The sequence below is a fragment of the Sitodiplosis mosellana genome, unplaced genomic scaffold, assembly GCF_009176505.1.
Source record: "Sitodiplosis mosellana isolate CC-2019 unplaced genomic scaffold, AAFC_SMos_1.0 Smas_scaffold_6166, whole genome shotgun sequence".
Taxonomy (NCBI): Eukaryota; Metazoa; Arthropoda; class Insecta; order Diptera; family Cecidomyiidae; genus Sitodiplosis; species Sitodiplosis mosellana.
In genome coordinates, this window is record NW_022601407.1 from 2,220,050 (window position 1) to 2,241,037 (window position 20,988).

Below are 20,988 nucleotides of genomic sequence, written 5' to 3' on the forward strand. Positions count from 1 at the left end.
TTACCAACAAGTCTTGTCGATGAGAACTGTCAAAAAAGTGTAAGCAATGAACACACATTGAAAAGCACGTTTTCGTCTAAATGTGAATTCCCTTCGATTCAGTCAAGCGATTACATTCTTCGTTAATAAATAAAACCCGAGCGCTAAATTGAATCTTTTAGGAAATTCACCATTTGGTTGTTATTGTTCAGTTGATTTTGAAGTTTTACTCATAGACGAAACAATGAAGGTGAAGAAAGTAGAAAGCAAAAAGACGGTCACAAAGCCAAATTGGGCTGAGGATGATTTGTCAGATGCCGCAAACAACGAGGTTGTACCGCAGAAAAAGAAGGATAAAGGGAAAAAAGTTAAAAATTTGTCAGAGAAATCTGGAAAAGTAGCTAAAAATTCTTCAGAGAAACTCGAAAAGGTAGCCAAAAATGGAAAAGTAAAAAAAAAGAAGTCGAAGAAGCAAACTAGTGATGATGGATCGGACGCTGAAGACTATGGTGCATCGTTGGATAAACTAAAGGAAATTGATCCTGAGTTTTATAAGGTAAATAATGTGCACTATACTCACGAAATGAACATACGCTAAGCGAATATTTCCATATTTTACATTAGTTCCTGGAGCAAAATGACAAAAAACTACTAAAATTCAACCCAGATGTTGATGATGGTGAGGAAAACAATGTGGAAAGTGAGTCCGAGAAAAACGATGACGATGACGAAAACGAAAATGAAGAAAGCGATGATGAAGAACGTGTGCACCGGCCATTGGCTCAATTGGATGTGGCTAGTGATGAGAGTGATTTCGAAGATGAGAATAACACCGCAAGAAAAGATAACTCCATTACATTGAAGCTGCTAAAGCAATGGCAAGGTGAATTGGCTCAAGATCGTGTGCCATTGGACGTAATCAAAAATGTAATTTTGGCATTGAATTCAACGCTCTTAACACTGGCCGGCGAGAATGATGCTTCGGTCAAAGCGTATCAAGTTGAAGGTGCGGCAGCATTCAATGGTGTTGTGCAATTGTGTGTATTGCATCTCGAACCGGCAATTCGTCGTTTTTTGGGCTTGCATCAGAAGACCGCATTGCAACCACACAAATGCAAAAAATGGAATAAAATCAAGAGTGCGTTGCGTGGATATTTCACCGATATTACGAAATTATTGGAGCAAGTGTCATCGGCAAATATATTGGTGGTTTTGTTGAAGCATATCCATCAGTCGATTCCAATGATCACATCGTTCACATCGCTGTTGAAACCGATTCTGAAGCGCCTCGTCACTATTTGGAGTACCGGTGAGGAGACTGTGCGTGTACTTGCCTTCTTGTGCATACTTCGGATCACTCGCAGCCAACAGATGACTGTTTTGAGTACGGTTCTAAAGGCAATGTATCTATCATATGTTCGAAACTCCAAGTTCGTGAGCCCGAATACGTTGCCGGCCATTAATTTCATGCGACGTTCACTCAGTGAAATGTTTGCACTTGATCTGAATGTATCGTATCAGCACGTGTTCTTGTACATTCGTCAATTGGCAATTCATCTGCGAAATGCAATGACTTTGAAGAAGAAAGAAAGTTACCAAGCCGTTTACAATTGGCAATATATCAATTCGATTCGTTTGTGGTCCGAGCTGCTTGCAACGACCAGCGACAAAGCCCAACTACAGCCGTTGATCTACCCATTGGTGAGCATCATCACAGGGACCATCAAACTTATACCGACGGCACAATATTTCCCATTGCGTTTCCATTGCATCCGGTCGCTTATACAGTTATCGAAAGAGACACGCACCTTTATTCCAGTGCTTCCATTTATTTTGGAAGTCCTCAAGTCAAACACATTTAATCAGCGCCATTCGAAAGTGTCAATGAAGCCACTGTCATTCACATGCATTTTGCGTCTTAGCCAAAATCAATTGCAAGAGAATGGTTTTCGTGATGAGGTGATTGAAAGCATTGTTGGCTGCACTCTGGAGTACATGGCCCAAGAATCACATACAATTAGCTATCCCGATCTGGCCGTGCCAGCAATCATTCAACTCAAACACTATCTTAAACATGGTAAAAATATCAATGCCAACTACCGTAGCAAACTCAAGTTGCTTGTCGATAAAATGGTAGAAAACTCCAAATATGTGGTTTCCGAACGGGGCAGGTTTACATTTGAACTCCATGACACCGCCTCAATCAATGCATGGGAAACACAATTACGCAATAAGGGTACGCCATTGTTGACGTACTACGAAAATTGGTTCAATACAAATGTGGCTGTGCAAAAACGTCGGGCTACCACATCAGAAAATATGGATGAATACGAATTGCCCAAGGTGCTAAAACGCAAATCAAAGGAAAATGGTAGTGAAGAAAAATCCGATGGGCCAGTCGATCTCTTCCCATCAGACGAGGACGAAGAAGAACTTGAAGTGGAAAAACAACCGAAAAAGAAAAAGTCCAAGAAACAAAAACCAGAACAACCGAAACCAATTGCCAACAACGCTGCAGACGATAGCGACAACGATAGTTTTGTCGATGACGGCATTGATATTGTAAAGGACTTAGACTTAGATGAGTGGTAGATTTTACTTTATAATATCATTCTCCTTATCATGTTATTTTCTTCCTTTCTTACAAAACAAATACACAATTTCAACAGAAAAATATCTCTTTCGTGTTTTTATTAATAACTATTACATTAATTGCCAAACAACATATGAATTTCTTTAAGAATAAAATGCTTAAAATCAGAATGACAGCTCATATCATAATCCAATTTCATTAAATTATTTTCACCAAGTTGCACCGGGTCATTCGGATTTCATTCGAGAACAAGCCATTTTTCACTTTCGTTGACCACTTGCTTGGTTAAAATCGGATTTCGAATCCGTATCTTCACCTCTAGCTTTCCGCCAACCGTTTTTCGGCCATCCATCAACTGTAAGTTCAAATAAGATCATGAAAAATAGGGAAGTAGTGACACATTTATAGCTACTTACATCGAATGAATCATGAATCTCGCATGTCGTTTCCAATGGTTGCAGCTTCACATTCACCGTTCCAACCAAGGTGTCGGATCGAAGAAATCCACTAAAACAACACAATAGATTTGTGTTACACGTACATGGCAACAGATGGCTAACAGAACAGCATGAACATCTATTTGATGACCACGTTAAATATTTTTGATTTGTGATTCTTTCATTTTTAATAATTTTGATTTTGAAAATTCAATTTAAAAAAAAAAATGAACAACTACAACAAAAGAGGAACAAAAGCATCCAATGAGCAGTGTGATAATTTCATGTGATACTACTAATAGAAAAGTATTATTTGTTGTTAATAATTATTAACAAATTGATTCTAATCAATTATCTGGTTAATGAATTTTTCTTCATAAATTCGTCTCTGACGTAAATGAGTTGCTGATATTTTATAAAAGATGCAATTGAATAGGCGTTGCTAAAGTTTTTCAAATCTGTGTTAGCTCAAGTGTATTCAAAATATTAAAAAAGAAATATTTATACTCAAATAAAATAAATACAATACACGATAGAAATTGAATTTTGGACACAATAGAAAGTGGATTAATAAGTCCTTGCTGTGTAAGAATCATGAATCAAAAAGTACTAAACTCGATTTGCATTGTGATTATCAATTGAATTTATACATTCTGCATATTTACATAATCGTGTGGTTTTTGTTGTGCAAATCATTTGCAAACTAATATTGACATGTGCTCTTCCTCATGCAATACCTTATCCATTCATTATGCCATGAACTAAGTACTCATTAAATACAACATATTCTTTGTACCGTCCCCCAAAAGATACGTACAATACCGATTTTAGTTTTGAACAAAAGGATTTTTACACCTACCCTTTGATGTAGACTTCAAATTTGATGCCATGGCGCTTGAACACACGTTGACATAATCTCGCTTTTGGTTGGATTTCCGCGACAAACTTTTCATTATAATCTGGGCTATCGGTGTCGTAAATGACTGCAGTTTTATTCCGATATGGAGTTTCCTGATTGACACACAAACAAATTAAATCATGATTAACAAAGAACTGTATCATTATGTGGGATGTCTGCTAAAATTACCTGAGGATATGGAAATTCGACTTTAACATAAGTATCTACATCTTTTGGTTTTGATACATTGTAGCCAATACCTCGCACCACTTCGATCTCCAACTCTGTTTCGGCCAAATCCACATTGCATTTGACGATGTTGAAATTTTTCTGATCAAAGCGAAATTTCGGTACTTTGCCTCCTTTTCGATGAGCCAGTTTAACTATGTCCAGATCGTGTTGTACAGATACTGCTAAGTTTTCGAATCGATTTGTTCCAGCCACATCGCCCAGAGCTCGATGATGAACACTATCACATGAAAATAATTTATGATTAAACACCCAAATTAACGCTAAATGAGCATGTGTCTGACTACCTCCATGTTTTGCATTTTTCTAGTTGTTTTGTCAACTGTTTTTCTAAACGATCGTACAGCTCTTTTAGATCACCAGAAGTCGACGTCGGCGTCGCCGCATCGTCCTCGGAGTCGCTAAGCATTTCGAATGTGTCGTTAAGTTTTTCTCGTTGTTTCGGTGAAATTGGCAGCTAAATATGAAATTTTAAAAATTGAGTTTAAAAATATCTATCTATTTATGCAACATTTTCTGCATACTAACCGATGAGAGGTCAACTGGTAGTCCACCTCTGGCCACGTTTAATAAATTATCAATTCCTTTGAATGTTTTTAAAAATTCCTTTGCTTCTTCTATTTCGCCGGCCTTCTTAGCTTCAAGAGCGGCCTCTTTGAAATCTCGTTGTCGCTCGAGCAGTATTTCAATTGTTTTGTTCATAACGCTCGTGTTGGAGTGATTGCCGCTGACTCGCGAGTCTTGTCGCTTCATTGGAGACTTTTTCGGTGATGAATTTTCTGGACTCTGATCACCTGATTCTGGCGGTGTAGGTGGTCCAGGGGTAGGTCTGGGTGCAGGAGCTGGTGCTGGTGCAGGCGCTGATGTTGAGGGTATTGGTGGATATCCGGGTGGAGCTGGTAGCTCTTCAAAATTGACTGGTCTGCCTGCTTTGTGCGCTTTGATTGCATCCAGATATTGTTTCACGATTCGACCATTTTGTCGTGCTTTGCGATCATTTCCCTCAGCTTTTGCGTTCGCTTCAACCGCCTGATACTTTTGAAGTCGTTGCGTCAATGCTTCTAAAATAGTTTTAGGCACTTCTGGTGGAGGCAGCTCAATTGGTTTGGGCTTTGGAGCTGGCACAGCGGCCGGCTGTTCGTCACCTTTATTCTCATCAAGCGCTTGTTGCACTGTATTTTCTTCTTTCGGTGGCGATGGTGGTGTTGGCGCTTGCGGTTCTCCAACAGCTTTCAACATATCACTCGGTAGCTCACTCGGAGGTGGGGGCATATCGCTTAAATCAACTGCATCTCCATTCCGAGCTGACGCTAATACTGTATCGAATATTTTTGATATTTTCACGTACTGGAGTGCGGTAGCTGTATCGCCTGACTTCTTAGCCGTTAGAGCTGCCATTTTATATTCTCGCTGTCTCTCCAACAGAGCATTGATTTTTGTTTCATTCACTGCAGGAGTTGCTTTAGCTGCATCGGGGGCACTTGGCTCAGCTGCGGCTTCTGGCTGTTGTGTTGGAGTATCTTGTGCAATTGCTGGCGGTTCCGAAGGTGTAACCGAAACGGCGGTAGGTGGTGCGTTTGGGGCTTTTGTTGAAACGACTGGTGGTATATCGTCTGGGTTAATCGTTTTTCCAGCTAATGCTTGCTTCAACATTGACTCTAAACTTTTAACACCTCGGCCACGAGAACGGGCACGAGTGCTGTCACCACTTTCTTTTGCAATCTTTTCCGCCATCTTGTACATCTCAATGCGACTTTTGAGCAGTTCAACGGTATCCATTGTTGTTGTCGGAAGAATTGGTTCATCCGAATTCGGTGGAGAAACATCCGGAATAGGTTGTGTTTGCACAGCCACCGGAGGTGAAGTTTCTGTTGGCGTTGCATCATCTTCTACTTCATTACCAGTAATCTCACTAAGTTCATTCAATAAATCCGGATCCTCATCATCGCCTGACAGTTCCTCATCCGAACCTTTAGTTCAATAAAAAAAATATCAATGTTTTTGAATATCGCAGCTGTAATAAAACTACGAACCTATATCTCGTAGACTCTCTGCAACCATTTTATCCAAATCACTTTGTGGTATGGCTTTTGGTTTGGGTTTTGGTCTGGTTTTCTTTTCGCCAGCCGTAATTGCAGCTAGCTCAGCTTCAAAGTCACTATCACCACCGTTGTCATCTTCCTGATTGTCTGGGTCGGGCACATCAAAAATCCCAAACTAATTCCGAATAAAACAGGATTTGAAAAATTAAAAAAAAAACTCTTACCACAATGTTAATTTTACATGCACAAAACCACAGAAATTGTTATTCATCCGTAAAATAGACTATGACTCATAGCGTTGTGTTGTTTGTTTTTTTTTCTTCACACAATGGAAAATCTTAATATTTTTTCCGAAATTAACGTAAACCTTTACCTGTGATAAATCATGTTTCCGTTTTGGATCAGCCGTTTTTTTGTTGCGATTAAACATTGCGATGCTATACTATTTAAATTTGAATATATTGAAATATGAATGATTATTTAATACGTCGTCAAGTGCAAACAAGTAGTTATGTAGTTAAACAAAGCCCCGATAGTATATATGAGTCTAGAGTTTATTTTGGACTGTTGATTAAGAAATGTCATCATCGCAATGAAATCATACTTCGGAATGTCAAACTGTTGAAAACACTTCGACCGTCAAATGAAATCTTCATTGCCGATAATTCTGCCGTGCTGCATTCGATCCGTGAAAATGATTGATTTTCATGGAATATTTCATGCTAAAAGATTTTATTTACTTGATTAACTTATTTTACGCCTTATTTAAATTTTTACGCTTAATTTATTTTTATAAAAATCAAATTAACGATTTGAAAAATTCCAAAATTGTTCAAAAAGTGCGAAGTCGGTAGTTTTTGACAACAATCTGAATACAGTGTGAATTCTCATTCGCACATGTGTTTAATCTTACTGTCAAAGCGATCGTTGTCAATACACACCGTGTTGTTACAATATCTCGTCGGAAAGTTGGTTACAATATTCATCTCTAACAGCCGCTGATTCTAAATCCAAAGCGATTAATTTAAATCATTCAAAAGGCTACAAACACAAAGAAAAAGCAATCAAAAATGTCATCGGAACGGAATAAAGTGAAATTATCCAAAAGTATTTTAGACATGAAGTTCATGAAACGCACCAAAGAGAAGGTTTTAAAGGAAGAAGATGATGCCCAAAGTAGAGCCATGTATTCCAATGAGATAACAGAGAAGATGCTGAAAAGTGAGAGTTATTACATTATTGAGCCGAGTTACGTGCCATGCGAAGACCTCAACGACGGCCGATTCAGTTTCCGCGGAATGAATCCAGATATTGAACGCATCTTAGAATTGGAAGAGCAAGCCAAACAAGCGACCATCGACCAGAATGTTAAGAAAGACGTAACGGATGAAGACATGACTGCCTACTATGGAAACGTGAAGAAAACAATTGAGCGAAAATTCCAATCGAAAACACACCGTCGAACAGTAACATTGCCTGAGCCAAAATTCAAAAAGCCCAGATTGGACGATGTGTGATGCAAAAAGTGCACCAATTGAAGTGAATAACATTCTCTTTTTTTTGTAATTATGATTCGACTTAGTGATAAGAATTTAGAACTTCCCACTGAATAAATGCGAATAGAAATATTGAAATAAATGTAGATTTAATGAGCGATTCAATTCATTTTTGGTTTTATTGTGAAACTGAATTACGGTTGAATAATCCCTAGCGAAATATTTAGGCACATTCCAAAAGTAAGTGTCGATACAACGATGCACAAGATGATAAAAAATACATAGCCTCCATGGATTGGCATTCGATATAGCTTTGCACTCATTCGTAGTGATGATGCATACAGAAGAATTGAGTTGAGCTCCTCTAGAGATGTATTGTAGTGCACATACGGTTTGATTCGAACTTGATGACCGCAAGTTTGTGCCGATTCACAAGCATACGTTAAAGCTGCTGCCTACCGAATTCAAAAACAAAAACATAAAACCATTTCTTAAAGCGGACAATTCATTTGCGCCACTTACTTGGAAGAATGGATACAGGCCCAAGATGAGCCACAGCAAAATATTTATGAGTGCCATTATAACGATTTTGTTGCTTGTAAATTGATTGTAAATTCGAATAAAATAGATGATTGCAGAAAAAGTATAGGCTAAGTTCAGTATAGTAAAGAGGCACACTGGTATTGCCATTTTTGTGTTGAGATGTGACAAAAGCTTCCGAAATTCAGACATTTCCTAGTTTGAAGAAAAGCAAATTCAATATTCAACCAATCATTTTAGTTGCAGATGAAATTTGAAGATAGAACTCACCCGCATCCAATCCAACGAATCAATGGTATTCTGCAGCAGTTTTTCTTTTAATATGGAAATATAACGTCGAAGTAAAAAGCATTGTAGCGAGTAACTCGTTAAAACGATCACTTGTATGAGATCTTGAGCAAAAGTGGCCACGATGAGCAGAAGTTTGGCAATAGTTTGTGTGTGTGGGGTTGGTTTGCCGAACCAAACGATTTTCAAAACGTCAATGTTATCGTCTTCCATTACGATTAAGTGTATGGTCATAACAGTTAACCAGAGCAAACCGCGCCCAATGTGTGACCATAAAATGTAGATCAATTTGTTGGGAATGTTATGCAAAATGAAGACACGTTCAACCAAATTTTGAAGCTGCTCATTGTCGGCTATTCGAAATACATACATGCTCGTTAAAACGCCGCAAAAATGTAGAATGCTTGATACTCCATAGACAAATATCGTTTCGCCATAATATACCGTAACCTGACGCGGTGTGTAAAATTCCAAAGGCGGTTCAATCGGTGGATATGTTGTATTCGTGAATCCACGATCTCGGCTGAAAACAATACCCTTTGAATCAAACGTTGCTACTTTTTTTTCTTTTTTTTCTCGTTGCGATGCTTACCGAAAGTACGAGAAGTACTGTATGAAATATCCAGTGGTTAGAACAACGACTATGAACACAGTTTGAATGTGGCCTAAATAAGCAACCAAATCGGATGTGTCGATTGTGATTGGGCGCAGGCCCACCAAGCCCAATATATTAACATATGGCAACAAAAACTGCAAAAAAGAAAAAAATTAAATACGTTACTAGCCAAAATGACTGAGAGTACCCAAGGAACAATTATCAACTCAAATACTCCCTTTCCAGGCATTCAAAAAAGGGAGATTTTGTAAAATTGTTACATTTTTCGACAGTAAAATACCGGAAAAATTATACAAAATTGTTTGTTTAACACATGAGTTGAGAGTTGAGAGTTGAAAGCGCACCTTGCGTTGACAAAAATTCAGGATCGCAGACGTTGGCTCCGCATCCGCCAAATCAATCTAAAAATAAAGTAACAAACATTGTCTCTTATCGATGCTTTTGACCTTCATACAATATAATTAATTGGGAATTTGACGTATAAAGAAAGCAATGCAATTCATAATCACAATTTGATGTTGCGTCTCAATTCATTGTAATCAAAATTCGAATGAATATTTTAGCACTGATGAAAAATGAGACCACCTACGATAATTTCACCGAGATTCTCAGTGTCTAATCGAACTAAATCTGGTGTCGATGCACGTTGACTTCCATTATTTTGCACACTAATCAACGATTCCTCGGAGCTTGTATTCATTTTCCGTTAATAAAATCAATAAACTCATTTACAAAACTAACACAAGACGTACATGTTGAATCTAGAAAATGTAAAAAATTAACATCGAAAATATTCCAAAGAGCAATTCCTTTTTTTCTTTATTTGCTTTATTTTTGTTTTTTTTTTTATATCAAAAATTTATTTGAATATTCAACAAAGGAACCATTGATAGATTGGTCGAGACACGTTAGAATACGACGATTGCACGAGAAGAGAAATTTTTGGTGGAACGTTAGAATACACAAAACATCGACTAATCAAAGTCAACCTAAGTTCTTAATGAAAAACGAGCAACACCAAATTCATTGAGTAAGAAGAAAAAACACATGATAATGGAGCATTAGTAATCGGTCAAGTTTTTTTTTATATTTGCCCTTTGGGTTTTTGTTCAAAGTGACCACAAAAATTGTTGCAATTGTACGTTTATGTATTCAAGCAATGGAAACATTGAATCACCAAATGATATGATCCAAATCTAAAAACATGTCGTGTCTGATGACAGCCGCAGAAATGAAACAAAAACTACATTACCTCTCTTTGAACACAGTAGTCACTGTGTTGTGACAATGAGTTGTACAAACGACAGAGATTTTCATTGAAAACATTCGATGTAGTTTTGACAGAAGCACAAATCTAGCGCGTACAGTAAATGATTCGACAAAAAAAAAATTTTACTCTGATAATTTCAATTTAAGATGATAACACGTTGAGCATCCAACATATATTATCACTACAAACATTCATTACAATCCAAAAGAATTGGTGATTTTCTTGAAATTTACGAATAAAGTTGTTCAAAATTTTCATTTGAGAGTGATTCTCTTTTTATCCGTTGAACTTCTTGACTTTCGAAAATTCACTGAATCGGCCAAAAATATCGACTGCTCGAACCTTATAGTATCCTGAATTGAATTAGAAAAAAAAAACCATTTTAATATTAATAGTGTATGTAAAAAATACGGTATGACTGAAAATTCCATACCTTCTAATCGTTCATTTGGAAGGGTGACTCGATGACAATACGACATGTATGGAATATGCTTATTGAGTGTTATCAATTCCCATTGTGATATTTGAGAACTGTTGCTATTTCTTGCAACTTCGACAGCAGGTGCATAGAAAATTTCATAGGTTCGGATGCAGCGCTCATAATTCGCATACTCGTGATCATGCCATAAGATCAATATTGTGTCTTTGTCAATTGAATGAAATCGAATATTTTTCACTTTTGATGGTGAAGGTATCGACGATGCACAAATGCGAACTAAAATAACCCAAGGATGGCTCAGCTTTACAGTGAATTTTGCGGATAGCTGCATGATGATTTTTGGGTTTTGCAATATGTGCGGTCCCTGAAACAGTCACATACACATTATATTCATTGTATTCAGAAAGTGACTTCATTTAAAGCTAATCTGCACTTCGATGATGACTCATTTTTTTGGAGTGACCAAATTTTAGTTTTGGAATTTTTCATTTTGTTTGGTTGAAAATAACGTCAAGGCGAAAAGAACATTCTTGTAGTTAACAATCGATAGATTAGGATGGACCTTTTTTAATTGGAAAGAAAAAGAAATTTCGTCATCGAAGTGCAGATAGGCCTTCAGAGTAACAAATGCGCACCTGTGCATGCATCATTTCGGTGAGAACCGTTTCGTTTGGATAAGCCGGTCGGTTGTATTTTGTCCACACAGCAAACGGATTTGTTCGACTTTGATCCAAAAATTCAGCAAAGTATGCGAAATTTATATCCGACAAACTGTGCCAGTCATCGAATTTGATTTCAATATGATCCTCTTGATTATGCTTAGTACTCGACAGTAGAACTGCTGCATACAGATCACCCAGTGAAAGAACATAACTGACATTACTCTTAATTTCCATCGGGGTTGCAGTGTTAGCCAAAGAGCTAAGCATTCCCAATGCTGCATAAACTGGCTTCTGAATGAAATGTACTGCCTTCGTATTGTTCATTACAAATCTAGCCAGCATAGTTCGTTGCTCAAACTCAAACGGGTGATAGCTAAGGAATGAGTTATCATGGCTAATCGAATCGAGCTGCTTCAATGGTCCTTTTATAAATGAATTCCAATGTTGCAAAACAATTGACACAAGCATATGAGCATAGTGCACATCAGCATATGACGTCACATTCTTTGACCAGCCGGACGTTGGGTCAGCCTCGGTGTTTGCAAACGGCATATGCACTAGATTCGGGTATTTTGTGCGGAAAAGTTCCAATAATTTGATTGTTTCTATTAAAATATCATTTGGACTGTTGATTCCCTTTCGATGAAATGTGATTATGTCGATTGGACAAAGTGATTCATTGGCAGAGCAGTGGGCTAATAATCCATAGCAAAGTTGGTGCTTTTCAAAAGACTTGAACAAACCGGCAGGACCTCTCAAAGGGATTTTGCTTACTGGGTTCATTCGACGAGAAGCCGCTTCCAATCCACTGGCCACTCCATGCGCATAATCCAAATATTCTATCGTTAGAAATGATAATCATTACTATACTACAATATATCGCTTAAAATGCAATTTAAATGCCAAGAATTGTACCGATTAATGTTAGATTAAGGATGTTGTACGTTAAAAGATCTGGTTCGTTCCACAGCTCAAATCGAAAGTTTAATAATTTTATTTGTCCATATCTTGCTGAAAAAATAAATGTAATCTTGATATAATCTAATTTCTGCCAACAAATCATGTAACGTAACGTACATAAGTAATGCCACGCAAATTGATACGTGAAATCCTTCCACATGAATCGAAAGTCATGGAATTCATTTTTTGGAAAAATGTCGCCCATAAATTCAATAACTGGAAACAATTTTATCTCCATCAAATGATCGAGAAATCTATCTAAAGCGCTGAAATCATATGTAGGAATTTTGTTTGCGTCAAACCCCCTTGCAGAAAAGAAACAATTTAAAATCAATATCAATATGAGAGTGCAGTGCACACAATAGCAGCTACTTGATTTACTTGAAATCGATCAATGAGAGCAACCAGTGTATGCGAATATGTTTGATGGCACCGTTTGGCAGAGCTGAAATGAGTTCCATATTCCGGTACATATTTTCACTCAGCAATTGCTGAGCAACATCTGTTCGATTGAATGGAAATGGAGCGGATGGCGATAAACCCGTTTGTGTCCAAAACCTTGGCAGTACATTATATGGCTGTACATTTGCGTGTAAATCCAGAATAAAATTTGCGTTGTAACCATTTACAAGGAATATTAACACGGTTATTTGTTTACATATCGTCATGTTCACGATTTTATTTCTTTCAACGTGTATTTGTAATCAAAAATCACAATCGACCACAACAAACCAATAGTTTTACTATTTCTCCTAGACCTATTTTCTGGAGCGGCACAAGCGTACAAACAAAACAATTCTATCAATGAGTCCGTTCAATACACAAACAAATACACATTAAAAAGGCCATATGCAATTTAGTAATAGAAGATGTTATCGTAACAAAACTTTATTTATGACATTTTCTACATTTTCCAATTGGTACATATTTTGTTTTGAATTGACTAGCTTTTGTTATTGTTTAAAAAAAAAATTCACAATTGTAACGCTGCTAAATTTTCATACAAATTTCTGTTGATGTCTCTCGATCTCTCTCAATTCGTAACAACTTTTTGCTTTTATTGCGGATAAAAGGGCGGATGATTGATAAGTTCACGCGGTGTGAATGTCAAATTTATCGGTACCTTGATAATTGCCCTATCTAACCCATATCGATGCAGTGTATTAATAATCATTCGCCCATTTCGACCTGATAAATATCCGGCAGGAATGTCAACCTCTCTTGAGCTATTGTCGTGCACCATTTCAATGAAGAAATCGTCATTCAAATCGCTTTTTGTGTCGGTAATAATCAATCCAATGGCTCCAGCCTCTTCGGCCATGATGGCTTTCGTTACAAACGTACAATCGCCGCGTTCAATTAATGCAATATTACCTAAGGGGAGAATCAGAAAGAAGAAATGAAATTAATAGCAATATACCCGTGTGGAAATTTTTTGACTGACTCTTCAGTCGATTAATTTGGGACATTTTGACTGACTAAAAGTGATTATTAGTTGTCAGTTAACTTTAATCACAAATCACTCTTAGTCAAAATGTCCCAAATTAGTCGACTGACTGAAAGAATAACTAAACGTGATTGTCTCCATACAAAACGCATGATTTCAATCAACTTAGCCAGTTTTAGTTGTGCATCACTACATACAGTTACATACAACTGAGTGACTGTTAGTCATTTTATTTGCACACGGGTAACGTAATATGAATGGAATATTACCATACAATTGATCGGAATTTTCAAGCGGTGTACATGCTTCACGTGGTTCAGCAAATACTAAAAAGTTATGCTTCCTGTGTTTGAAGATATCCTGAGTGAATGTGCCTCCAAAATCTTTAGCTGGTTTCAATCGGTAAGTATACCTTTAAAATATAATAATGAAAATCAATTCGACCTTTGCATTTACAATCATTATAAAAATTACTCCAATTCTTCCGGCTCAATAACTTCAAAAAATATGTCTCCGTTTATGATATCATGTGTCTTAATGCCATCATACGTGTGTAAATTGTTTACTTGAAATACAAAAAAAAATGTTTCGTAAGGAAATGTTTCATGTGTTGAAATCTATGTCAAATACTTACTTCCAGCAAATATTACTCGAATTGTATGAGCAAATAAAAGTACAATTGCTATGATATTAAAGTTTGTAAAATGTTGAATCATTCTGTGGTCTCTCTCTGTTGAAGTTTTTTTTCACACTGTGGTTTGGCAAAAACTTTTTCACGCGATTTAGCCGACTTCAATATAAAGTCAGTATGCCATTGGTGTATTGGTTTGTATTTTAATATTTGTTTTAACTACTCTAGTTAAAAATGAGAAAAACGGTCAAAACCTCAATTACTTATTTGAAAAAACAAAAACTAGCAATAAATTCGGCGGCTTCGTGTGAGAAAAAAAATCAAGAATGGATTCATTCTTCAAAAGGTGGCAATAAATGTGTTTTGACATTTCAGTTGTAGTTGTGTGCTGTCACCGCATCGGTGATTGTATTTGACGTTTCATATCCAAGGGGACGACAAGAACAAAATTAGTTCAGGAGTTCGCCGTATTCTCAATCGACATAACTGAGAGAAAAGTATTGTTATTTTAAACCAAGAAAGAAATAAAAACTAAGTCTTTTTTAATTTTACCAATCAGTTTTTTGCATTTATTAAAATTATTACACGATATCTTTTTTTTCAACTCAAAACAAATTGTTTACCATACAAAAGAAAATTCAAACATTGATTCTTGGAGCATATTTTGAATTTTATACGCATTTTTTTAATTTGAATTTTCAATATGCATTTTTTTTTAGCAAATACTTATTAGAAATAATATTTGTCCATGCAAACCATCTGAAATGGTCTAAGTCAGATTTTTTTCTTCACATTTACATGATTTATTTTCCATTTTGCCAAACATAAACGACAGATAAGATTCAGCGCAGAGAAATATAAACGTAAATAAATTCTATTCACGTCAGGTTTATATTTTTGGGGTGTTTTTTTTATTGAATTTCCTGCTAAACAAACCTATTGTAACAATAATTGGATTTAACAATAAAATTAAATTTAAAATTTAAATTAAGTTTAATTAGCTCTTCATTTTGTTTTCTTTGGGACAGTACATGGATGCTTTTGTGAGTGATTAGTATAAGTGATTTGATTGTGAACGAATAAACCGAAGAGTGATCTCGTTTCGTTCGTTCATTAATTATTAATCATTTAATTTCATTTAACGTTAGAATAATCAGAAAATTGATTTTTCATTTATACTATATAAGCCGTCAATTCATATGTCTAATTGGGGAATTTGTTCATTTTATCATTCAAATGAAAACATTTTTCAAAATGTTTTACTACTTATATTTTGTGTGTGTGTGTGTGTGTGTTTGTATGTCGCAAGCAGAGATATATCAAGACGATTCACTGACGACGACTCAATTATATAGAAACTGGGCCAAATATATCCAAATCAGATCAATTCGGAAAAAAAAGTTTGAATGTAATACAATATCATGCATATAATTTTGGAATCCATTACATTCCAGAAATCTTCAGAAGTGATAACAATTTCCCCCCAAGTCGTTCACCTCTCATATTAAAGCATAATAAATATAAATAAATATATTTTATTTTTTTGTTTCCTAACAGTACACAGGAAGTTTTCAATAGCTGTTCCTCATTTTCTTTGTTAAGCAAATTTCAATTCGATTTTTTCTTCATTTTTTGTTTTTTTTTTTTTAAATCGCAAATAACTATACAACAACATTTTAGTGATACATTTTATGTGTATGTGTGTGTTTGTGAGAGACGGTTTTCTTTTCACGTGTATATTGTTATTTTCCATTCTTTATGCAATTTTTTAAGACTTATTCTCGACGTATTTTCGTCTATTTGACGTTCTAAAGCCTCTAACCTATGTGCAAAGTTCATGATGCATACATTCGATTGATATCATGTTGATAGCGATCTTGAATATCTTTTCGCTTGAGTTTGAATGCAGCTGTCACGAGACCCATATCGGGTGACCACACTTCCTTGCACAGCGTTACAGCGGCTGGAACCTCAAATTTTTGTAATTTACCTACGATTGCAAATAAAAGAACATTAACAATTGTCTTATATACATTGATTTATATCACATGAACTTACATTTGCGTGCATGTTCAGCCAACTCTTTTATCACTGCTTTCTCCATGACGGGTGATGAGCACAACTGTTCGAATTCGGCATCGGGTACTCCTTGTTTTATAGCTAGTTCTTTTAAGTGTTTGGGATTTGGTACGACTAATGCCACGGTGAATTGCTTCGATGGATCACCGTATACGCAAATATTTTCAACAACTGAACAGGTCTTCAATTCAGCCTCAACCTTGCCTAATGAAACATATTCACCAGCTTGCAATTTGACCAAATCTTTCTTGCGATCTGAAAAAATTACGATATATTATTTTTTGTTTACAATCAACCATCGACTGTAATTAGGATTTGATGTAAAACTCACCAATAATCTTCAGCACACCATCTGGATGAACTTCACCAATGTCGCCGGTCTTGAACCATCTGCGGCCGTCCTCGTCAAAAAAGTCTTCTGTAGTTTTCCTCTCTAATTTATAGTATCCACGCGATACACTGTCACCTCCAATGATAATTTCACCTTGGGGATGTGGTTTGTTCGTAACACGATAGCCACCCTCTTCCCAAGTACATAGTCGAATGTCACACATCGTAGTTGGTCCACCCACGCGGCCGAATTGTATGTCTTTAGCGTCCATGACTGTCGCCCCTGATGTGGTTTCTGTGAGTCCATAACCTTGAACGACGTCAGTGCACAAGCACAGTTTGATTTGTTCGTGAGTATCTGGAGATAATGGAGCGCCGCCAGCCAACATAACGCGAACACGTCCGCCCATCAATTTCGATATTTTCTTGAATATCAATCTGTTACAACAAAAAAATAAAACGCATTAGTATTACGTAGTACCATTCATATACCTAGATTATTTTTTATTGAAAAATATCCTCACTTGTCCAAAATTGGAGTTTCATAGCCTCGCTGTGTCCAGATCTTTTTGTAATCATATGCAAATTTGAAGATAGCTTTCTGCAATGGTGCTTGGCTATTGACTTTGTCGTTAATTCCTTTCGATATTCTATCTAAAATGAGCTGTTGGACGAAATGGAAAGAGTTTATTATATCGAGGAAATTTCGAGAGTGCAAATCGTTGTGTGTTTCACAATGTTCAAATACATACCGGTACAGTAGTCATACAAGTTGGCTTGAGCACCGAAGCATCACCCCTACTACCTCGCATAATTTTGCTGCTTGTGTCAATGAGAGTGGTGGGTGTTGAATATCCAATTGGTACCCCGGTCAAGAGACATACGCTCTCAGCAAGAAGTTCAAAAACATGAGCCAACGGTAAGAATCTAAAATGATTTCAAACATGATGATTAGATGAAATTCCAATTTTCACATCGTTTCATCTTTAACTCCCCAACATACCCAATGAGAATATCTTCAGGATAGACTTTGATAACGTCTGAGAAAGCTTTAAGTGTTGCAATACAGTTTTTATGTGATAGCAAAACTCCTTTGGGTGTTCCTGTCGATCCTGACGTGTACATAATAATAGCAATATCTTCAGCGTTTGGTGGAGTTGCGACGGCTTTGCTGGTGGTGCCCATGCGAATCACTTGATTGAATGACAAAATGCGAACACCTTCTTTGAATCCTTCAGTTTCCGTTTTATTCAATTGATCTTCCATATAAACGAGCGTTTGCACTTTTGGTAGTTTAGCCAGCAATGTTTTGAATTTAGGCATCAATTCATGACTTGTAATGACAATGGTTGCCTCCGTTTCATTGATACCTTTGATTTAAATATGAAAAAAATAAATCACGAGAAAAAGTATATATAATCATTTCGCGCCGCCGTTCTCAGCTGCTTACCGTGAATAACCCCCTCGTCGCCAAGAGTTGCGTAAATGGTGACAATTGGAATGTTTTGTTTGAAACATCCGTGTGCAGCAATCATCCATTCAGCTCTAGTCTCTGCAAAAATGACAATATTCTTCAATGGTTGTTGGCCCAGTTCGCGTATTCCACGTCCAAAGTTGGTTGCTGAGTTCTCGACATCGGTAAACGTGCGCCATTTGTAATCTCCCATATTGTACTTTTTGAAAACACGACCATTCGGTTGGACTTCGTCTTCTTCACTCAGAATTTCTCGTGTACCCAGACATTTTTTGTTTGTATGGATTTTTGCCACATAAGTCAACATCTATTCAACGCAAAACAGAAATATTTATGTAAAAAGGGATTTTCTTTTATTTGGAATTTAAATCATCGCCAAAATTCGAACCTTTTCCAGAGTATCAATATTCGCTGCCACCATTTTTACGTGAATCTCACGTGGCGGTTCTACCGATCGGTATGTGATTTGCTTGTCATCAGCCGAAATGGGTTTAGCCTAGGTTTGAAAAAAGTATACAAAAATAAAACGGAAAATAGTTCATTAGACTTAATTGTACATGGTGCATAAAGTCATGGATCATAACGAATCGAAACTAATCAATGATATTTTTTTTCATTTCAAAATTTCATTGATTGAATTGATATATGATTGTTAGCACGAACAGATAAGGATCGCACACTAAACACTTTGATAGATTTTTTCTCTCACTGTTGCTAGCACTAAAACTTCATCGACCTTTGTACCAAAAAATAAAACCTTTCTCATTTCGATCGATTGAGGTGTAAAAATGTTTAGGCAACTTCTGAACGAAAACCTTTTCAACTTCTTTGATGAACGAATAATCTGAGGAAGAATACTTACTCTGATCCGTTTGGATAATTGTCGCCGTTTCCATGGTTGTTGCAGGACTAAGTATACAGGAAACGTGATCACATCACAAACGAAAGCAATAACGCGAATTGCACTGATCGCTGTTTGAACCCAAAGGCTTTCCATACTGAAATTTTCACGAAAAATAAAATTAAAAATATTTCACTTTTGATTGAAAGCAAACGGCCGTTTCAACAGTGGGATTATCAGAGAAAATCGGTAAGATTTATAATGCCGACTTCTGTTGAACACACTTGGTTCGGTGACACTGATAGACTGCTAGATTTCCTATAAGGAAAATGCCGTGTGTCGTGTCTATCTGTCAGTCGACTCAGCCGAGTCAATTAAAAGAGAAAAAACCGAAAACACAAGTACGAAACGAGTTAGAAAAGTATACACACGATTTGATATGTCGTAACGTACTAGTACAAACTTAAAAAAAATCACACTAAAACAGACACAGACGGACAACTAGGCAATGAAAAACATAGCTGGCTAAGAATTATGCACACACTGAAAAGCGTCGTTGTCGTCCACGTTATGTTTTCAATGACGTTTACGCTGAGAGCGAATTTTAGTTTAAGCATTTTCCCCTTGCTGCAATACTGCTCGTTGAACGTAACCAGTATCACATATTTGTCGCGTTTAATTGTAAGTATCGAGCGTAGAAATTGCACAAAAACGGAACTGCATTCATGTGTTGTTTGCCAATTCCTAAAATATGACATCTTCTGTTTCGTTCGCTTCTCTCTCTCCCTCTCTTTCTCCCCCTTTTTGTGTGGTTCATGACTTGAATGGGAAAACTGTATGAGTTAGCGCCACACAGGTGAGTAAGCCATGAAACTCACTTGGTGGTATATGAAACCATAGAATTTATGGGGATTAAATAACTTCGATGTATGCTCATAAAAAGGGGGTGAAGGATCGACATTCGGTGCAAGCGAACTTAGAACTCACAGAAGAAATAATTTTTTTTTTAAATAATGTACTCAAGATATTTTCAAAGCAGCTCATTCCTGTAACTGAGATATTAAAGCGGATTTGACACAATTTTGGGATGATATTTTAGAAGAAAATTTTACGCGCACATGTAAAGGAACACCAATATTTCATTGTCAACTTTTTGTGGTCGCGATTTTCAGACATTCATATCATGTTGTTAACTGATTAAAAAAAATTGATTTTTGGCAAAAAATTATAAAAATAAATGCAATCATTAATTTTATACTTACTGTTCATCATCTTCAATGAACATCTTTGAGTCGTTCAGTTGTGACGTTGTCCAGAGAAAAAAACCAAAACCGTTTAATACAATCTTCTAGTGAATTGACTGCGTTGTGCGTGTTTGGAATTTACACACTTTAATACTCCTCGTGGCCAGACGAAGATTATGTCCTGAAAAGAAAACAAATCTCAATATAATATGTGACTTTCATTGAAAATGTAATGTAGAGTGGTAAATAATTGAATCATAAGGGTCAAGTTGCCCTAACATATCTATGGGTGAGATTGAGAGTAGTGTATGTTTTACAGTGATTTTGTTATAAGAAAAAGAGAGCAAGTTTCTTTCGACTTAAAAATAGTTAAAGTAGAGTATGTATTTGGACTGTTTGTGGCTATGATAAAGGCGAGTATGTTTTATAAACCTTAATTTGCGTTAAACAAGAGTATGTATTTTGTTAGTTTG

The 20,988-nt window shown here is 36.4% G+C and overlaps 7 protein-coding genes across 15 annotated transcripts in view; 2 read left to right on the top strand and 5 right to left on the bottom strand.

The window, feature by feature from the left end:
* Window positions 1-4: 4 nt before the first annotated feature.
* LOC129575034 (nucleolar complex protein 2 homolog) lies at window positions 5-2,653 on the top strand. Its single transcript, XM_055457832.1, has 2 exons — window positions 5-535; window positions 604-2,653. Exons 1-2 carry the CDS (start codon window positions 224-226, stop codon window positions 2,569-2,571), a joined length of 2,280 nt encoding a protein of 759 aa, XP_055313807.1. The 5' UTR covers window positions 5-223; the 3' UTR covers window positions 2,572-2,653.
* LOC129575032 (coiled-coil and C2 domain-containing protein 1-like) lies at window positions 2,640-6,805 on the bottom strand. Of its 2 annotated transcripts, none has more exons than XM_055457830.1 (8): window positions 6,572-6,805; window positions 6,190-6,373; window positions 4,685-6,126; window positions 4,444-4,613; window positions 4,097-4,376; window positions 3,869-4,020; window positions 2,989-3,148; window positions 2,640-2,927 (listed from the first exon to the last, which is right to left on the bottom strand). In XM_055457830.1, the coding sequence occupies exons 1-8, from the start codon at window positions 6,626-6,628 to the stop codon at window positions 2,811-2,813; spliced, it is 2,562 nt and encodes an 853-aa protein (XP_055313805.1). In that variant the 5' UTR covers window positions 6,629-6,805; the 3' UTR covers window positions 2,640-2,810. The 2 variants fall into 2 exon arrangements, with proteins under 2 accessions (XP_055313805.1, XP_055313806.1); XM_055457831.1 differs by having other exon boundaries at window positions 2,989-3,079; window positions 6,572-6,789.
* Window positions 6,806-7,114: 309 nt separating this feature from the next.
* LOC129575044 (M-phase phosphoprotein 6) lies at window positions 7,115-7,859 on the top strand. The gene has a single exon (XM_055457856.1). It carries the CDS (start codon window positions 7,269-7,271, stop codon window positions 7,713-7,715), a length of 447 nt encoding a protein of 148 aa, XP_055313831.1. The 5' UTR covers window positions 7,115-7,268; the 3' UTR covers window positions 7,716-7,859.
* LOC129575039 (uncharacterized) lies at window positions 7,827-10,411 on the bottom strand. Of its 6 annotated transcripts, none has more exons than XM_055457849.1 (7): window positions 10,391-10,411; window positions 9,728-9,899; window positions 9,483-9,539; window positions 9,115-9,272; window positions 8,505-9,045; window positions 8,217-8,429; window positions 7,827-8,149 (listed from the first exon to the last, which is right to left on the bottom strand). In XM_055457849.1, exons 2-7 carry the CDS (start codon window positions 9,836-9,838, stop codon window positions 7,889-7,891), a joined length of 1,341 nt encoding a protein of 446 aa, XP_055313824.1. In that variant the 5' UTR covers window positions 9,839-9,899; window positions 10,391-10,411; the 3' UTR covers window positions 7,827-7,888. The 6 variants fall into 6 exon arrangements, with proteins under 6 accessions (XP_055313824.1, XP_055313822.1, XP_055313820.1 ...); XM_055457847.1 differs by lacking the exon at window positions 10,391-10,411 and adding an exon at window positions 10,101-10,381; XM_055457845.1 differs by lacking the exon at window positions 10,391-10,411 and adding an exon at window positions 10,023-10,381.
* Window positions 10,412-10,561: 150 nt separating this feature from the next.
* On the bottom strand, window positions 10,562-13,208 carry LOC129575045 (alpha-L-iduronidase). The gene is made up of 6 exons (XM_055457857.1): window positions 12,851-13,208; window positions 12,587-12,774; window positions 12,425-12,520; window positions 11,483-12,348; window positions 10,842-11,211; window positions 10,562-10,761 (listed from the first exon to the last, which is right to left on the bottom strand). Exons 1-6 carry the CDS (start codon window positions 13,135-13,137, stop codon window positions 10,685-10,687), a joined length of 1,884 nt encoding a protein of 627 aa, XP_055313832.1. The 5' UTR covers window positions 13,138-13,208; the 3' UTR covers window positions 10,562-10,684.
* A 116-nt stretch (window positions 13,209-13,324) lies between these two features.
* LOC129575043 (PRADC1-like protein) lies at window positions 13,325-14,908 on the bottom strand. The gene is made up of 4 exons (XM_055457855.1): window positions 14,551-14,908; window positions 14,391-14,481; window positions 14,186-14,328; window positions 13,325-13,843 (listed from the first exon to the last, which is right to left on the bottom strand). Exons 1-4 carry the CDS (start codon window positions 14,630-14,632, stop codon window positions 13,527-13,529), a joined length of 633 nt encoding a protein of 210 aa, XP_055313830.1. The 5' UTR covers window positions 14,633-14,908; the 3' UTR covers window positions 13,325-13,526.
* Window positions 14,909-15,441: 533 nt separating this feature from the next.
* The window catches only part of LOC129575035 (long-chain-fatty-acid--CoA ligase 4-like), a 13,619-nt gene continuing 8,072 nt past the window's right edge, over window positions 15,442-20,988 (bottom strand). For all 3 annotated transcript variants that reach the window (XM_055457835.1, XM_055457834.1, XM_055457833.1), the window contains 10 exons: window positions 20,534-20,696; window positions 19,293-19,428; window positions 18,819-18,926; window positions 18,407-18,737; window positions 17,960-18,326; window positions 17,709-17,883; window positions 17,481-17,620; window positions 16,958-17,394; window positions 16,606-16,881; window positions 15,442-16,537 (listed from right to left, as the gene is read on the bottom strand). In XM_055457835.1, coding sequence (XP_055313810.1) covers window positions 16,383-16,537; window positions 16,606-16,881; window positions 16,958-17,394; window positions 17,481-17,620; window positions 17,709-17,883; window positions 17,960-18,326; window positions 18,407-18,737; window positions 18,819-18,926; window positions 19,293-19,428; window positions 20,534-20,556 — 2,148 coding nt within the window. In that variant the 5' untranslated portion in view covers window positions 20,557-20,696 and the 3' untranslated portion in view covers window positions 15,442-16,382. The remainder of the gene's footprint in view (window positions 16,538-16,605; window positions 16,882-16,957; window positions 17,395-17,480; window positions 17,621-17,708; window positions 17,884-17,959; window positions 18,327-18,406; window positions 18,738-18,818; window positions 18,927-19,292; window positions 19,429-20,533; window positions 20,697-20,988) is intronic.

Excerpts from the sequence above, each read along its gene's own strand:
- LOC129575034 (XM_055457832.1), top strand. The coding sequence starts at position 224 with ATGAAGGTGAAGAAAGTAGAAAGCAAAAAGACGGTCACAAAGCCAAAT. Across the intron at positions 536-603 it reads TTGATCCTGAGTTTTATAAG|TTCCTGGAGCAAAATGACAA; the intron begins GTAAATAATGTG and ends ATTTTACATTAG.
- LOC129575032 (XM_055457830.1), bottom strand. The coding sequence starts at position 6,628 with ATGTTTAATCGCAACAAAAAAACGGCTGATCCAAAACGGAAACATGAT. Across the intron at positions 6,127-6,189 it reads AGAGAGTCTACGAGATATAG|GTTCGGATGAGGAACTGTCA; the intron begins GTTCGTAGTTTT and ends ATTGAACTAAAG. Across the intron at positions 4,377-4,443 it reads GAAAAATGCAAAACATGGAG|TGTTCATCATCGAGCTCTGG; the intron begins GTAGTCAGACAC and ends TTCATGTGATAG.
- LOC129575044 (XM_055457856.1), top strand. The coding sequence starts at position 7,269 with ATGTCATCGGAACGGAATAAAGTGAAATTATCCAAAAGTATTTTAGAC.
- LOC129575039 (XM_055457849.1), bottom strand. The coding sequence starts at position 9,838 with ATGAATACAAGCTCCGAGGAATCGTTGATTAGTGTGCAAAATAATGGA. Across the intron at positions 8,430-8,504 it reads ATTCGTTGGATTGGATGCGG|GAAATGTCTGAATTTCGGAA; the intron begins GTGAGTTCTATC and ends TCTTCAAACTAG. Across the intron at positions 8,150-8,216 it reads GCCTGTATCCATTCTTCCAA|GCAGCAGCTTTAACGTATGC; the intron begins GTAAGTGGCGCA and ends TGAATTCGGTAG.
- LOC129575045 (XM_055457857.1), bottom strand. The coding sequence starts at position 13,137 with ATGACGATATGTAAACAAATAACCGTGTTAATATTCCTTGTAAATGGT. Across the intron at positions 12,775-12,850 it reads CTCTCATTGATCGATTTCAA|GGGGTTTGACGCAAACAAAA; the intron begins GTAAATCAAGTA and ends CTTTTCTGCAAG. Across the intron at positions 11,212-11,482 it reads CCGAAATGATGCATGCACAG|GGACCGCACATATTGCAAAA; the intron begins GTGCGCATTTGT and ends TGACTGTTTCAG.
- LOC129575043 (XM_055457855.1), bottom strand. The coding sequence starts at position 14,632 with ATGATTCAACATTTTACAAACTTTAATATCATAGCAATTGTACTTTTA. Across the intron at positions 14,482-14,550 it reads TCGAGTAATATTTGCTGGAA|TAAACAATTTACACACGTAT; the intron begins GTAAGTATTTGA and ends TTGTATTTCAAG. Across the intron at positions 14,329-14,390 it reads ATTGAGCCGGAAGAATTGGA|GTATACTTACCGATTGAAAC; the intron begins GTAATTTTTATA and ends TATATTTTAAAG.